This window comes from Camelus ferus, chromosome 26 (assembly GCF_009834535.1).
Source record: "Camelus ferus isolate YT-003-E chromosome 26, BCGSAC_Cfer_1.0, whole genome shotgun sequence".
NCBI lineage: Eukaryota > Metazoa > Chordata > Mammalia > Artiodactyla > Camelidae > Camelus > Camelus ferus.
In genome coordinates, this window is record NC_045721.1 from 11551877 (window position 1) to 11570117 (window position 18241).

Consider the following 18241-nt stretch of genomic DNA (forward strand, 5'->3'; position numbering starts at 1 on the left):
TCTCTGGTCATATTTTTTGGTCAACTAATCAATATATAAACTTGTTTTATGTGTGTTTCTGTTTAAAGACAACTTATTTAATGTTGAACTCATGCCAGCAGCATCGTTAACACCTGACCTAATGCACGGATTTTCTAGATAAGCCACATCACAGCCTTATACTTAAGAACCCTAGACAGCACTTCAACCGTATACTCAAAGGCCATTTTAAACACCGAAATCACCAACAAAAAGCACAAAAATGCAAAACACGCAGCACGAAACAGATCATAGACTGAAGAGGCCACCAGATGACAGTACCGGAGCTGAAACAAGATGGTGGAGGCCTCCTTGTTCTTTCTACCCCAGCCGGGAACGGGTGCCTCGGGAGGCTCAACTTTCTGGCTGCTTGTTCACGTCAACGATCAACCACGAAAACACCGAGAGTACTGAGTTCTGAAGTTACAAATAAATTTTAGCGAGGAGGTATATTTGCAAATACAAAATCCACAGATGACAACGGTCAACTGTAGTTAGAAAATACATCCTTTGAGGCTCCACAGTGAATTAGGTGTAAGTTATGGGAGATACTAACAGCCCAGAGCAGTCACAGATGTGACACTTAGTACTGTCCCAAGTCTTACTCATCCTGACTTCTCTGCCCCCTTGTAGCTCACTGACCAACACACTACTTCTGAAAGTGTAAGCTTCCAAACTGACCACTGCAAAGGGCCCCTTCTCTGGGGAAGGGGGTTGGGGGAACAGTCTGACACCTAGTGAAGTGATTGGTCAAAGACCAGGAGGCTAGTCACCGGTAGATCAAAGACAAAATCCACTGATGTCCTGTTCTTCAAACACAGTCTAACCTCGTACCTGCAGCTTCTGACCCTGCTGCACCGTAGAGCAAGAGAAACCCGGGTCTGTGCCTGCTGATAGGACCCAAACCCAGACTGGGAACAGCACGAAGTGTGCCTCTGGTATACTGTTTCTTTGACAGCTTTCGGCTTTCTCTATGTCATCATCTCATGTTAGACATTTACTCTGTCTCTGTGCCAGGTAAACTGAAGAGACTCATTTGCCTAAAACCACTACTAACCAAACGCTGGATTGCAGTGAGGGTTACAGGAGCCGTTCCACCCTCTGTTCCCCCACTACTCACAGCCAAGTGGTAGTGTCCAGACTTTCTGCAGGACTAGCACCTTCTACATATGGTTTGATAAAAATATGCCAAATAACACACCTAAGACTAGATCCAGGCCATCCCACTCGACTCACTTTAACTTTGCAAAGATTGGAAGTAAGATGATGACCTATAAATTGCTTTTACTTAAATATATGCAACAATTTTATATTATATTAGAATTAATAAAAATTATAAGCAGTCATTCGAGCTGGAGCTTGGCTGGCTTATCTTTGCATTACCTAAACAGAAAAACTATCTTTAACATTTTTCCCTACTTCCATTTGCTTCATTAACTTTATAAAGCCTGATTAGTGGTGTTGATCTTTTGGGGCTTTAGAAGTGCAAATCATTCATTAAAGCATTGAACTATTTCATAGAATTCTACTAGGGAACATTTACCTAACTTAGGGCTCTCTTTCAAGTGTTATTAATTCACACTGGTCATTTGTCTGGTTAACAAAATTCATAAAATCTTAGACCTGGAAGACCTTACAGCTTATTTATTCCAGGTGTCTTATTACAGACGAAGAAACTCAAAATCCACAGAAGTTAAATAATTGCCCCAGATTTGTTGTCTAAATAAGTACAGGCAGACCTCACTTTATTGCCCTTTGCAGATACTGCATTTTCTGCAAACGGAAGGTTTACGGCAACCTTGCATAGAGCAAGTCTATCTGAGCCATTTGCCAACAGCACTTGCTCACCTCATGTCTCTGTGTCACATTCTGGTTAATTCTTGCAATATTTTAAACTTTTTAATTATCATTATATCTGTTGTGGTGATCTTTGTTATTACTATTGTAAAAAGATTAGGACTTGCTGAAGGCTTAAATGATGGTTAGCATTTTTTAGCAATAAAGTTATCTTAATTAAGGCATGTACATTTTTTTAGACATAATGCTATTATGCACTTAATAGACCACAGAAATAGTATAAACATATGCACTAGGAAACCGAAGAATCCATGTGACTCACTTTGTCGAGATACTTGCTATACTGCGGTGGTCTAGAACGGAACCCACAGTGTCTCCGAGGTCTGCCTGTATAGGAGCTGAAGCTAAAAATTATGTTTCTCTTAAAACCAGGCCTATTTTCACTATCTGCCTGCCTTGCAGGAAATAAGGAGGTTTTACTACATGTCAGAATTGCATCATTGTTCCATGGAACATACTAGTCTGTAAATGTGTAGGTTTACGTGTGTGCATACACAGTGAGGTCTAGTTTCTTCTTTTCCAGTCATACATCATTTTTCTACAAAAGAAAGAAGAATCAGAGCAATCAAAGAAATGGCCAGGGTCTTAGTTCCCGGAGGCCAGCTGATGATTTATGTTTGGGCCATGGAACAAAAGAACCGGCACTTTGAAAAACAAGATGTGCTTGTTCCCTGGGACAGAGCCTTGTGCTCCCAGCTCCTCTCCGAACCCAGCCAGCCCGGGAGAAAGCAGCTGTGTGGGCCCCCGGAGAGGAGCCCTCCCGCCCACCCTCCCTGCTCTATGGGTCGCTGTTCTATGTGTTTAAAGGGGCCCTGGGACTCAAAGCGGTCCCACAGCGTGGACTGCGAGCCCGTTCTGGCCGGCACCTGTTGTGCTAGTATTTCTAAGGCAGGCGAGGAAGAAAATGGGTTCTGTAACACTTGGGGAAAATCTTTCCGCTCCTGGTTTTCCTCTAGATCTTTGGATGAATCAACTCTGAGGAAGCAAATTGAAAGTGTGAGATCATTGAAAAACACAGAAGGGTGGGCCGGTAACACGATCTCCACCCAGCCTTCCGGCCACTCCAGCTTAGACTTGGATCATCCGGAGCCATTTTCAACAGGAGAGCAACATTTAGATGAGGAAGTGTTTGTGGGCACTGCTCAAAAACGTCTGGAGTGGCTGAGAGCACCAGCCCCAAGGAAGCATCTGAACGGAGACCACAGAGGAGGTGGGAAGTTTCCGGACAGCGCCAGCACTGATGAGAACAGTGTGGATGCAGATGACTTAGAAGAAGGTAACCCTTTCGCTAGTAAACTATGGAGGAGGATTTCTGCAGTCAGTGCCACAGATTCCCACCCAGGTGACGATGCAGTTTCTGGCAAAGACCAAGGGCCCCGTGGTTTGGATGCCAAAGCCTTTATGCGCTATTACCATGTGTTTCGAGAAGGCGAGCTCTGCGGCCTGCTGGAGGAGAGTGTGTCAGAGCTCAACGTTCTGAGCTCCGGGAACGATCACGGCAACTGGTGTGTCATCGCAGAGAAAAAAGCAAAGTGGTGATTGAGCCGGGTCACTTCAGACAGCTCCTCCAAAAGATGAACCATGTTCTCGCTGGGTCTGTGATACGGTTACCTGAGTTGGCATCCAGTTTCATTATTTTTTTAATCTGTTTATATTTTGGTCTGTAGAGACTATGATGTTACCGTCTTGTTAGTCTTTAGGGAAGCACAGAGCTTGGCATCTAAAGCATTTGACAAAGGATATTTGTGGTTAAATGTTGATATCGGAGAACACGGTGTGAATTACTGTAGGAATGCATGTATACTGTTTTTCAGTATTATACAGTGATTTCAAAAGATTCTGCTTTTAAGGACACCTTTTAAAAAACATCATTTTTATACAGTAAGGGGGTGACTCCTGCTTCTCTGGTTATTAGATCTGTGTGCAAGATAACAGGTAAATGTGTACCACTGTACAGATGTAAACTGAACCATGTGATAAATTATTTCACTGTCAAGGCCTCGCTTCTACTTAAAGTCCTCAGAAAGGTGAGAGACGGTGGAGAGAGACAAGAAGTGTTATGAGAACTTTTCTAAATGATAAGCAAACTTGCTTCAAGATAAGTACATAACAATGTTACGGATATGGCTCAGGGTTTGAAACGCACTGTCAGCACATAGACAGTGGAGTATGTCGCTACCAGAAGTTACTGCAAGTTACCCAGGTGGCGTTTTCCCAACCTTATTAGAAGCAGGAATGTCCAGTTATGACAAGACCAAGACTGACTAATGAGTTTTCATCTGGAAGGATGCTTTTCCTATGAACTGAAGGGATATTTAGGACATGAGGTTCTGGCTGAAGCACTGTTTTATTTTGGCTCTCAAAACAAATGGACTGGTAAGGTGCAAGACACTTGGCCTGGGTGGAGGATCAGTTGTTGGAGTTTAAAAAATAGTATCTGGGCATTGATCTTTTTGAAAGTGACTGCATTTTAATAGTTACGTTAGGGATTTAGGCAGAATCAAGTCCTATTAATTAAAGGTTCAATTTCTGCCACTTTACCGACCAAAATATAGATTGGCGTTGTCTGGTCACCATATCTGTTTATGTTTCATCGTGGGTCTGTTTAAATCCATGTCAGGGACCTTGAGACACAGACATAATTAGAAGAAGCAGAAACAAGATGACCCAGGAACACAGTTTCAGACAGAATCAACATTTGACAAAAGCCTTTTTACGGTATGGACCACCATAATCCTGGAGGAAACCCAATTCTTGTTTTGTTTTCCACTAAAATTACTAAAATAGCAAAAGATTTCATTTGTGTGGGCTCCTTTTTCCTTCCAGTTAATTACGCTCTAAAATAATGATGCTACTTTCACAGACACTTAAAGAATTATTTTTAATGTGTATCTGAAAAGTAATGATGTTTATTACTCTCTTGGCTTCAAAGTAAGATTGCATCATCCCCTTTTTGGTTGATGATGATGTATGGTGGGAATGAAATATATGTTTTGTATTGTTCTGCACACAGTTTTCATTAATGAAAACAAAGTGACATAAAAGTGGAATATAAATTAAAATTTAATGTCTCCAATTTCCTAAATGAGAGCATTAAACCATGAATATAAGTGGGTTTTTGGTGGAAAGAAAAGATTCTCAGAGTTAGAGATGTTCTTACAAATAAGGCTTGATGACCTTTTTATGATTTGTGGGTTTTTCCTCCCCTTGAAGCCTGCTGTCACAAGTATCTTTAATCCCAGTCTTGCTGCTAGAAATCTGTTTGAAGTCATCTCTCTCTGGTGGGAGTCTACCACTTACTCGAAACTCATTTTATGAGACTGCACCAGAAAAGCTTTGAGCAAACCTTTGTGAGTAACCTCCTACACATATGCGCGCACATGCACGCACACACACACACACACACACACACACACACACACCCCACTTTGTATAAAATGACTCTCAAGAATGGTTCTTGAGAGAGGAATGTTTTCACACAATTTTGACAGAGCTGAAAATAAAAAAACAGTAATAATAGCAATCTTTCACTCTTCATCTGCCAAGCACAAGAATTCCATTCATCCAGACATTATTTTGTATGCAAATATTTGGCTTTGTGGTTGATAATCTCTCTTCAGTATATTCAGGTGAAAAACACTGTTAACTCGAACTTTTGCCTTTGGAGATATACACCCATATGTATGTGTGTGTATATAGATCACATATACATGATATATATATACATATATGTGTATATATATGTCATTCAAGAGCCAAATAACATAAATATCTTGATCATTTAAAACTCTTGCTCATCTTAGGACTGTCCTCAAAAGGAAATACAAATCATAAGTGAGTTTAAGCGTACACAGATTATTTGTGTGTTCAGTCTGCCTTAATTAGTTTGATGATAGATTTCACTGACCTATCTAAAGTAGGCAATTTGAAAATGTCGATCTATTATTAATACTGGATCAAAGAGTGTCTTTTCGGATCCTTCTCCTTTACTTGCCAGCATCACAGCGGAGTCCCACTATCTGAAGTGGAGGGGAGCGTGTGGCGGTATTATTAGAAGGTCCTTAAAAAACCCTTGCTGTCTTATTAAAGCCTCATTGGCCTACTTGAGGAATTTCATATAAACAGTCAAATGATTTGGGGAAAAGGGCATTAACGTGGACAAAGGATGCAATCAAAATAACATTAGAGTGAGAACCAGGCAAATGGCCTATTTAAGTTAATTTTTAAATTGTCACTAAGGTGATGAAATGACTCGATCATGTCCCAGGACCTAAAATCATCTAACACATGTCTTGGGCTATCAATTTGGTTTGATCCTCCTTTCTCACATCCCTACACAGGATCATGTGTGATTCCTGTTTCTTGTTTGCCTTTCTGTGTCCTTCCAAATTCGAGATGTCAAGACTTCCTCTGGGTTTTCACTGACCATCAACTGAACAGGCAAAAGCTGGCAGTAATCCAGAGAGAAAATAACCCAAATATAAATCAGCTAAGAATAGTAATGTACTTGTATATTAATGGTCACAAAAAGAATAAGCACTGATGGATTTTTTAAAGTAAAAATAAATGGGTTTGGAGGAGGACAGAGGGTCTAACGCACTAGTTGTTGATCTTAGTGGGGGACAGTGCTCCTTAAAAATGAGCAGTGAGCACTTAGTCTGGGAGGGAGAGGGAGAGGGGGGTGTAACCACTGGCTGGCAGCTGCAGTCTAGAAAGGACAAGTTAGAGCAAGCCTGAGCATTTATATCCTATTGTGTAGGAAATCTGAAATAACCCTAATGAGAGAAGCTACGTTTTCTTACTATAACACACAGTGTTCTATCTGTAGTCCTCCCCATGGCGGAGTATACTTATTGTTCCCATTTTGCAGATGAGGAAAACTGAAGCAGAGAGCAATCAATTAAATTGCCCAATGTCACATACACAGTAAGAATCACACATTTCGTAAGGGTAGGGCTGAGATTCAAACCCAGACAGTCTGACCCCCATCCTGTGCTCTGACCCAGACAACCACTCATGGTGCTGGCAGATTACAAGAGCCTTTCACGGCAGGTGTGACTATCCCCTTTACAAATAAACTTTAGTAAGATTAAGCAAAGATTTCACAGTTAGACAATAACTGGACAGGAATCCCTAACATATTTCCCCCATCTTTTATATTTTTTCATTTGTTAAGTCCATTTCCATTTGATTTTAATTTTAGAAAAAATAGCCACAAAATACTCCATGATCACTTTTCTCCAACTCATATATCCTCTAAAAGTTGTATTACTATTTTCCCATTTTGAAGGTAGGAAAATAGAGGCCTATTCAGATATTTCATTCCTTTGGTTTGTTTACTGAACCCTGCTATGTGCCAGAAACACAGGCTGTAAGGCATGAGTGTCAGGTGTGTTAAGTATATGCACAATATTAGAATTAACTGAGCTGAAAGTGCCAAACTGGCAGTTTTCATATTCTTTATGCACTGACCACCGCATTATATTGTTTAGTTTGAAAAAAGTAATTTACAAAAACCCCTCGCAGAGAACCACAATGCATATTAGCATAGTTGAGGCTTCCCCTAAAGTAAACTGTAATTTGATTTCACTGAGCTTGCCCTCGACATATTAACATTCTCTAGCACAAGCATTCTGTGGAACACATTTCAGCAAACAATGCATCTGAGAGAATAAAATGCAGAGTCCTTAGGACGGCATGCATCCCTCCCTTCAGAAATTCTCTCAAGTATTTTTCAGCCTCATCCCTTGCAACTGTTCTGCAATTTGCTGTTTTAAACAACACTTTCATTAGGAATTACATAATTACAAGTAATGATCACATCCCTTGGATGTAAACTTAAGATTTCAATATCAACTGTAATCCTTTTCTAAAGAAAAATGCATGAAAATAGGCTTCATTTTGTCAATTCAAAGTGCACATGAGATAAGTGTTATCACACACCCATCCAAAAGATGGAAAGACCATGGGGGTGGAAAGAAATTACAGAAATGAAACGTCAGCAGACCTCCAGTCAAAATGCTCAACTCCTCTCATCCCAATCTTGACTCAAAATTATGATTAGTGGTTTGATATTACAGACTCCATATTTGCAACCTCAGTCATCTACAAAACTGGAGTGGGAATATTACAGAAAGACTCTCATCAACCAAGGATTGGAGTTATAACGCAAATAGAAAGCATCTGACATGGCGTGGGGAATGCAAACATGGAAACCTGAGAGAGCTAATCAAACAGAAAATACCAACTGTGAATTGTCCTATTTTTTATTCATAACATGCGCCCCGCAGGATGTGATGCCCCGGCAGGAATGTGAGTCATTTCAGTTATAACCCACATCCTGTCCCCCTCCAGATGCAGGTATTTCCCAATGGACTATGCACTTGTCATCACTCTGTCTGGGTGGGAAGAGAGCTGTAATATAATCTGTATGACCAATCGGATGGAACACTGCGGAGAGCTGACTGTGAAACTGGATCTCTGGCCTGGCAAATCAATATATGTTTTGTCTCTTCTTCAACCAGGGCTGGGGGAAGAAAAATTTATCCCAACCCAATTAATTATTAATTAGTTCACATGTAACAATATATTATCTCCACCTGGAACAGATTTATTTTTCTCTAGGTATTACCTCTGTATAGAAAAGACAGAGGGTCACTGTGGTTCACCTGTAGCCAGTGTAACTGAATGCTGAATTACATGAAAAATTTACATTTTTATTTATGCTCACCCAGCAGGGAATCTGGCTGAATGACAGGCATTTCTCTAATGAGCTAATCATACCACTTCCATTAGATTTTCTATTAACATATGTAGAGGGACACCATGAGTAAAGGTTTGCCTTTCTACTCTTATTTAATTACAAAGAACCCTAGCAATACTTAAGGCTCACTAATGTGGGCCCAGTGGGATTTCTGAGATGCTCTGAATATGTGTGTAAAAGCTGTCCCATTTTCCATAGGTGTTCTCTTAAATATATATTATGTAAATATGTATATATATTCCTAAACGTCTAAGTGTTTGCCGTCACTAGTGACTTTCTTATGCACTTGTGAAAACATTAAATTAGCAATTACAGTGGAAATGTATTTCATTGAATAGATTCTTTTGTTTCGGGGCAATCTGAAGAGAACTGTCATATGTTATTGTGCCTCCTCGGGTGTGTATTTGTATCAAAAGTGCAAAAATCCTCTTCTTCTCCAATACACAGTTACTTTAGCTTTTCTCAGAAGAAGCTAGAAATAGTTTTAAAAGCACAAGTTGATGTAAAATATCTTGACTGTTGTACTTACTTGTAGATATTTTATTTGCATTAACCAATAAAGTTTAGGATCTTTTTGTAATAAGTATTATTAAAAAAAGTATTAAAAATACACATATTAAAAATTTGTATGTGTATGAATTGTATAAGATAGTTTAAGTCATGTTTAAGTGTATTTTTTTTAATGTTGCTAGACGAACACAATCCTGACTTTCATCTCCATTCTGGGTGTGACAGGACAGGAATTACCCCCTTTCCTTTCAGAGAGCCACCTCCCCTGAGACTCAGGAAAACCGGGCAAATTCGTATTTGGGGTCTGTTATCTTTGTCTAAAGGAAACCAAACTAACCATTTAATAACAGAGTTGTCTTTAATGGGTTAATAAAGGGATATTATTAAGTAGAACAAAAGATGTATTTTAAGATGAAAAAACTGTTAATACTGTTAATAGTGTAATGACTATCTGAAGGCGGGTGTGTGTGAAAATACAGTGCTAATATTGAAAGAGCATCATTCTCTATGTCCTTGGAACACAAGCACTCTTGTTCTCCTTCCTGACCTGCTCCATCTGCACGGTGCCCGCCCACTGTCAGGGCTGGGGACGGGGCAGCGGGGGGTGTGAAGTAAGAGGGACGGAGCCCGGCCCTGCTGTGGCTCCCGCACACGCTCAGCGGGACCGCGTCCCAGCAGCGGATGGTGCTCTGGCACGTGCAGCCCTGACTGCCTCCCACCCCAACCCTCCCCTGCGACGGACGCAGCCTGAGCTATGGCACATCCCTGAGCATCGGTGCGCTGACGAAAACTGATGATGTGGGTTTGGTCCTTGGAGTTCACTAATCAACAGGTAAAATGAAAACCACCAGTGACCACTTATCTAACCGTTAGAGTTAGGTCGGCCCACCCTAACCCAGACCAGATGCTAAGTCACATTCCTTCTCTATGTTCCCAGAGCCGTGTAGCCTTCCTTTTGAAATTCGTCACACACACTTATTTCCTTAGCACATCTTTTCTCTACCAGAGTACAGGCATCACGAGGGCAGGAACCCCGTCCACCCCTTTCACCCGAACCTGACAATGCCTGGCGGAGCGCTGGCCCCATCAGGGGTGCCCAGGATGGGACAGTCATTCATTGTTGCAGGGCTCGGGGCACGAGGGGTGCTCAGAGGAAGTTACAGAGAACCAGGCAGCCCTGGGGGGAGAAGAGGGTTATCATAAACAAGGTGACACAAGGCTGGACCTTAGAGGGTGGCATGCTGACCGGTGAGGAGGGCAGGGAATTTGGACAATGGCGAAGAGAAAGAAAAGCTCAGAGTAAACTGACGGCAATGACAGTAACAGTGATGGTGCCATTTATCATGTGGCCACTTTGTGCTGAGAACGTTCATGTTTCCAGTTTCATTAACTGTCACACTGACCTGAGGGGCAGGTGTGACTGAGCCCCATTTGTAGATGTGGGAACCGAGGCCCAGGAGGTCAGGCTGCCTGCCACAGTCATGTGCCACAGAGCAGGGGTCCTCAGCTTTGCACGTGGATGTGTCTGTACAACCCCCTGGTTCTACCTGCTCCATGGGGAGGTGGCTTTTGCCAGAGGGAGAAAAAGGCAGAGAAAACAGCAGAAGCAGGCTGCAGTTTTGATTCTCATGGCCTTGAATGCCACGCTAGAAGTTGAGACTTCAACCTCTACTGCTAGACAGCCTTGGACAACTTCTGGGCAGATGCTTTGGAAGATTACTCTGGAGCAGAGGGGTCGAAGGTGTGGTGGGGAGGAGACTGAGGTTTGGAGGAGTCATGGTGAAGAGGTGGGACAGCAGGTTTGGAAATGAAAACAAGACACGTGCAGAGCTAAGACAGAATAAGCCAGAATCTGACTGGAGAGCCAGGGAGAAGAAAAGGAGGAAACGGCTCCCACATTCCCACCTGGCTGCCTGGGAGGCTGTGAACAGAGAGCCCAGCAGAGGGGCTGTGATGGAGAGGACTGCGCGGTCAGGGTGGAACTAGGTCGCCCTCTTCTGGAGAATAAAAGCCTCTGTCAGCTGTGGCGACAGCACTCTCCCAGCACCGTCTAAAGGTCTTTCCAGAACCAACTGACGCTGTTGACAGTGACTTTCAAACACCTGGTAACGAACAAGTTAGTAAGTAGGTAGCAATTCAGACAAATCTGTGCAGAGACAAGAGGCTGTCAGAGCAAGCTGCTATTCCTTGGTTTCCTCAAGTCCAAAACAGAGCATCATAGTAGCTTCTCTGGTGACTTTTTATGGGGATTCAAATGATATATGTGAGGTAAGCAGCAATTATTAATCAACTGATAAAAGGTAGCTATTGTAAAGGTTACTTATGATTTCATGATATTGTATGCTAACTATTTGAACTGATAGATGTCTTTCAGTTTTTGGAAAGAAATTTAAAAGTTTCTTTATAAAGCTCTCCCATTTAATGTCTTACATAAGCATATTTCAGAAAACTAACACAAAGGGGAAAAAATCATCCATTACCCTGCAACTCTAACACAATCTCATCACCATCTTTTCTTCCAGCTTCCTTTTCTAGGCACTTTTCCCATAATTGAGGTCAAGAGTGTACATAAAAGTTTGCTTTTTGTTTCTTTCAGTTTATGTCTTAATACAGGAACTTCATCTAGAGTCTGACACAGAAGCTGTTCCAACTATGTCACACTCAGGGCTGTGGGCTGAGGGCAGGAAGGGGAGGGGAGAGCTGGGGAAGGAGGGAAGTGTCAGGGGTCAGTGAGTGCTCCAGAAGGCTGTGTCAGGATCAGCTGACATTCCAAGAAGCAGAGGGTATCAAAGGCCAATGAGGGGAAACAGCAGGAAGTGCCGAGAGATTCCGCACGTTATGGTCTAAGGGTGAAAGGTGCTTAACCAATCTTTGGTCCAATTTCTCTTCTATAAATCACAGATGTTACATGCACCTACTTTTATAGGGTTGCTGGTGGGGGAGGGAGGGTAGTCAAATTAATATATGTAAAGCGCCCAGCACATAGGGAAGATGTGATTACTAAAGTGGTAAGATTCCATGAGTCAGGATCTAGGATTTCCCAGAAAATGTTTGGCAGACTAGGAATTCTTAATAGACTTCTGAAGAATACAGTTTACACCCTAAAATAAACTAACTCGTGACTAATTTCTATGATATAGGACAGTCCGTCTGGGCATCAGGTCAGTGTGGAGCTGATTATTAATTGAAACCGTTGGTAAAATAAAAAACCCCAATGCCAACAGGACCCAGGTGGGTCACCTAAAGGCAAGATGCTGGGAGGACCAGGAAACCTGGATGGTGCAACCCCACCTCCAGGGCGCAGCAGATCCTGGGCTCGTGGTTGCGCTGTGGGAGTGCAGACCAGGTTGCCAGGTGACAGCCAGAGGACATTTTCATCCCTCATCAGCATTACTGTGCCCTCCTACATGAGCAAGCTGAGGCCATGAGGACAGTTTTGGAAATGTACACACACAGACCAACAGGGGCCAGGTTCCCAGCATAGGAGGGAGAGTTCCACTTCCTGTCTTATCCTCAACTATTGAGGGTTATTTAATTTATAAATGAAATAGAAGTACACATTGACATACAAAACGTCTCAAGCCGTCCTACACTAGAGCCCAGAAACCCACTTAAAGTTATTCAGCCCAGTTGTCCCCATACTATTTGACCTGGAAGCTTTGCCTTCCATGTTAAATGTATTAACACCACCCCACAGAGCACACTTTGGGAAAGGTTGCTCAGCTGTCAAAAGGAAGATCCAAGCAAACCAACCAACAAAAACAAAGGGGATGCCGTTATGGTGCCACGCCTAGGGCAGCCCAGAGCTGTTCCTGCAATGGTGCTGACAGGCCACCTGCCATTCCCGCGTCAGCAGCTGGGACACCACGGTTACTCTTGAACATCTGTCTCTACCTCTCCTCCCTGCTCAGCACACGGGGAAGAGGTCTGGGCACCACGTTAAGCACTTAAAAGTGTGAGTGCCCCTCTGAATCCCTGGAAACACTGGGTTTTGGGGTTTTGTTTTTTACTGTTTTTCTAACAACTGCCTGGCGACAGCAGCTTTATGAGTACATGAAAGATAAATATATCCTCTGATGTTGCTTAAATATACTTGGTATTGTTGGAACCCGGCAAATGGTGCTATCATGAATTATAATGACAATAGCATATTTCTCACTTTATCTTCTTTACCAGTTTGTGAACAAGGACGGCAAGATGTGGCAGTCTTAGACTAGATTTCTTGTCTGTAAAGTGGGCCTAATAATATTTATCTTTCAGAGTTTTGTCAGTGAGAACTTTTTAAAGATGAAATAAAAAGGCAAACGTGTGTAAAGTTCCTAAAACAACACTGGAGATGGAGCAGTACCCAATCAATGACAGCTATTGGTATTCTTTCTACACCTCCTGTTAACATTAAACTCTCAGATGATGGAAAAAATCATGGATCCGAAGTAGGTACAATCACTAGAGTAAATCACAGACTTGCAGTGTCTGTGGTTGATTGAAATTTTTTAAAAGGTTGGAAGGATTTTAGAAATGGTCTTTTACAGATGGGGAAAAAGAGAAACTGAGGCTGAGAAAAACCAAGCAACTTGCACATGTTTTTCACGGGAGCGTAAATTACCAACCTCCGACATTAGGATCTCACACTAAGAACACAAAAAGCTCAGTGGAAAGTTCAAAACTGAACATGACTCACCTAAAGTGAAGAAACTCATAAATCCTCACTTTACAAGGTCCCAGAGATTCTGTCACTTACACATTTTCCTGGTTAATAACATACATTTGAACTTTTGGTACACCGACAGACCTGCTGCAAATGTGGCCAGTATTTCATTTACGTCCCTGTTTGCCTGTGTTTCTCAGCCCACAGGTTTTCTGAAGCAAGCATGATAGGAAATCAGGCGGCAAAGCGTCAGCCCGTCCCACCACCAGGTGGCGCTACACGCGCTCGGGGAGGACCTGGGGAAGCAGGCAGAGGGAGGCACAGCCCAAGCTCGCGGAGAAAACAGGAGAAATTTAACGTCCTGGTTCCATTTTAAATGTTCATACTGGGCCATGAAAGCAGATGAATTAAATTTGCTATTATCCTGCATACTTAAATCTAATTAAATGTAATAAAAATAGAGCACAGCTGGAGAAGCGGCCGCCAGCCCAGCATCATCTGTAGGCTGAGGGTGGATCCTGACAGAACATCGTCTCCAAGCCCTAGACAACACCCCCCACCACCAACACCCGCCTTCCCTGAACTGAACAGGAAGTGAACCCGCTCAGGGGCTTCTTTCTAAGAAAAAAAATCAACCATCAGTAATACGATTTTAGAGACAGCGAGAGCTGAATGATAAGAGCTGGTGAAGGAAAACCATTTGGGAAGAACTTAAAGGGGACTTAATGTCGGGATAATAAAGGGAAACTGAAGAGGACGAAGAGCACATGTAACGTAAAATCAGAAAGAAAAACCCATGTTTCAGAGCAACAAAGTGAGGCCAGCTGAAAAGTGAGGCTTTGAGTAGAACTCAGAGTTGTAAAATTTCAGAGCTGGAAGGAAGTCTTACCAGGAGGCACAATCAGGCCTGAGAACTAAGTAATTTGCTCAAAACTACACAGATAGTTTGTGGAAGGCAAGCACTGGGCTACCCGGCATCTTTCTACCAAAACACATGGCCCTCTTCATGCCTACTTGAAAACCTTTCACAAAATCCAAGGGAATCCACGTAGATTCTGTCTTCTGTCTTCTCTTCTGTCTCCACGTGCCCTGTGCACACACGTCCCCCGCTCAGACAATTCAGGAAACTGAAGGAAGCCATGTGAACTGTCCACAGTGGGTACATCTGCCACTGATAAGACATCAAACCAAAGGCTGGAAATCCGCACTGTTCATGGTCTCACAGGGAGCCTGACTCAGCTGTTTGACTCTGGTTAGTAATCAGTTCCATACTCACAAAAGAATGCCAGAACACAAACAGAAGGAAAGAAAAATACCACACACACACACAACCATTTTCCTTAGGAAGAAGAATTATTCCAAGAACTTTAAAGAGAGGCCCAGCTAATTGAAAGGATTTTGCAGGAAATTTGGTTAACTATTCTGTGACACTAGTCTTCGCTAGCATGGGGTGGTGACGTGGTGAGGCAGTGGTTGGGATCATTCAAATACATCAAAACTGTATTTTACCTCAATTATACTTACATTTCAAGTGAAAGTATTTTGGACCTAAACATTTCTGATAGTTATCAGGTGTTCTGTGATCTGATGGAGTGCGGGGCAGACAGGAACTGTGTGATCTTTGGCAGGGCAACTAACTCTTCTGAGGCTCTTTCTTCTTCTATCAAAAGGGGACTGAATAACTACTACCTCATAGGATAGGTCTGAGGAATAAGCAAAAGCAGATGTCCTACAGTGCAAAGGAGCATCTGTAAATGTTAGCCACCTCCCCTTAATATAATTTTATAATTCAATTCCTGGGTGTGGATTTGGCCTCAACTAAAGAGAAAAGTAAGAAGAAAATGTTTTATTTTCTTTGGAGCCAATGCTGAGTTCTTTTAAGCCAGAGGCTCTAGGCCAGAGGTTCTCCAAACACTTTGGTCTCAGAAGCCACTTACACCCTTTTTGGGTTTTTTCCCCATTTACACTCTTAAAAGAGGATTCTGAGCAGGTTTTTTCTTTTTTCAACATGAGTTATCAGTATTTACCATATTAGACATTAATACTAAGAAATTTTTTTAAATATTTACTTAAAAGTAAACATAATGCATCACATGTTGACATAAATTATGACAAATAACGATCTTCCCAAACAAAAAAAGTTTAGTGAGAAGAGTGATGTCATTTACAAATCTGTCATGTCTGGCGTAGGAGAAAAGAGCTGGATTCTCATACCTGTTCTGCTTCTATATTCAATCTGTTGTAATATCTTGTCTTAGCTGAACTTTATGAAGAAAAATCAGCCCTCGTATGTGGGAGGAGTAATTTAATGTTTTTTAAAGATAATTATACATACTCTTTGATACTACAGCCAAACTCAGTAAATACTCATTTCTTTGAAGCTAATTTTCAGTGTGGAATCTGCAACCTTGTCAATGGACTTTTTAAACTCTCTTATATGAAATCTATTGGTCTATTTTGCTCTTTAAACAGATCATTTTCCCTTGCATCGGTAGCATTTGGAAAATACCGATTCACTGAGTTATAGAGATCATTCCAAATGCTGACATATTTTATTACCCAACATCAAAAATCGCATTGTTAATAATATATCACCACCAATCTCATAAGAATAGTCTCCGTAAAGAAGATGTCGAGCTTCCTGTGATAGACACAGGTTATCGGTAATTCCAATATTCTCTTGAAAGTTAAAATCTATCACTGGCAACTGACAGTATCAGTTGTTTTACTTGACTTTATTCCTTTTTAGCAAAATATCTGTGAAATGCCCACATCTAAATAACAATAGTTTGTCTTTCATCCTCTAAAGTAGAAACGTTGTTCCATGACCCCCCGCAGAAGATAATTTAGCTCATGATTCAATTGCCAAGGGTCCTTCCTCAAGAAAACGGACACATTTCACTGATCAGCAGAAATGCTCCACGTGTATTTCCCCTTTCACTGCACAGAACACGAAACAGACACGTGCTGTCGGTCGAGGTTTCACAAGATGAACAGCTTTCGCTGATCGGTCCCGGGCGGTCTTCAGTGAAAGCGGAACCTGTTTTGCTGTGAGAGTGTGGGAGGGCTTGCTGCTGCCTTGGGTCACGCCACAGCCTCTCTTGCTTCTGTGCCATCAGTGGAAATGTCACCACAGTGAAAAGTCAACATCTTAATGCTGTTATGAAAATAGCTTTGATCTTACAGACTCCCCTAAAGGGTCTCAGAGACACTCCCACCCCCGGAGCTCCGCGGACCACACTCTGAGAACCTCTGCTCTAGCCCCTCCCTACACCCTGATGCTCCTCTTCCCTCGGCTCTCCAGCCCCACCGCTCCCCTCAGCTACTCTAAGTCGCCCTCTAGCGGCACTCAGGAGAACGTCCTGTTTGCCCGAGTTCTCTCGTTTACAATCGACTACACTCTACTTTCAACAACCACCACCACAATGACTGCGTACCTATGACACGCCAAACACTGTTCTAAATGAGAAAAACACAGTCATCAAGAAGACAAGCAAAGTCCTTGCTCTCATTAGCCTTCTATTTTAGAGGGACAAGAAGTGACAATAAACTTGCAAATAAATGAACATGAAAGAGACTTTCCAAGTCCCGTGATAACCATAAAAAAAAAAAAAAAAAAGACAGATGTGATGGAGAGAGACAGATGAAGCTGTGTGAGATGGCCCCAAAACGATAGGTGTCACATCTGTGCACCGACTGTGACTAAGGGTAATTCCTGGGTGGAAATGGCTGGGGTAGAACTGGAACACTTCCTGAACAGCAGGGATGGGAGGAAGAGAGAAGGTGTGGTTCTTTGTATCTGAAAGGAGGGCTACCTCAGCCCTTAGAGGGAGGACGGCAGCTCCCATCACCCCTGGCTGAACCAGTAGCCCATGGTGTGTCTGAGAGAGACTGCTCAAAGATCTGATCAAAAACGTGTTCTTGCTTAAAGTCAAAATCAAGTGAATAAAATGAAAGTCATGCTTTTCTGCACAAATTCTAACTGTTCAAATATTTTCCTTCAACTTTTTCATTTAATTGTTTCAGTATAATTAAGCTCACGGAGAAGAGAAACAAAAGGAGCTGAAATTCTAACCCAGGTAGAATTTCCATTATGTAGCACCCACTCATTTATTTTTAGGTGAAAATTTATCCTGTTTTGTAACCTTCCACCCAAGGCCTCCATGGAAGATAGTAAGCACTGATAATGTTAAATTTTAAAAAGCTGAGATTTCACATTTTTGGTTACTTTTCTTTGGCTCTGCATGACCAAAGAACGAAGCATTCAGATGGCTTCCCAGAGAACACCAGTCCTCATGGACACTGTTCACAACATCATAGGAAAGAACACTTCTGTAGTGCTTTATGTTTTTCAAGGCAGGTGATAATCGCCTGGATGGGAGGAACCTCATCTTCTTTACCTGTGAAGACCCTAGAGCAGTGCCTCGTCCATAACATTCAATTAG

General features: G+C 42.1%; 1 protein-coding gene and 1 long non-coding RNA gene across 11 annotated transcripts in view; one reads left to right on the forward strand and one right to left on the reverse strand.

Moving 5' to 3' along the window:
- Positions 1 to 9617, forward strand: part of TRMT9B (tRNA methyltransferase 9B (putative)) — a 51187-nt gene extending 41570 nt beyond the window's left edge. For all 10 annotated transcript variants that reach the window (XM_032468341.1, XM_032468345.1, XM_032468344.1 and 7 more), the window contains one exon: positions 2399 to 9617. In XM_032468341.1, the coding sequence (XP_032324232.1) occupies positions 2399 to 3414 (1016 nt within the window). In that variant the 3' untranslated portion in view covers positions 3415 to 9617. The remainder of the gene's footprint in view (positions 1 to 2398) is intronic.
- Positions 1 to 18241, reverse strand: part of LOC116659962 — a 168014-nt gene that overhangs the window by 142623 nt on the left and 7150 nt on the right. The window lies entirely within an intron of this gene.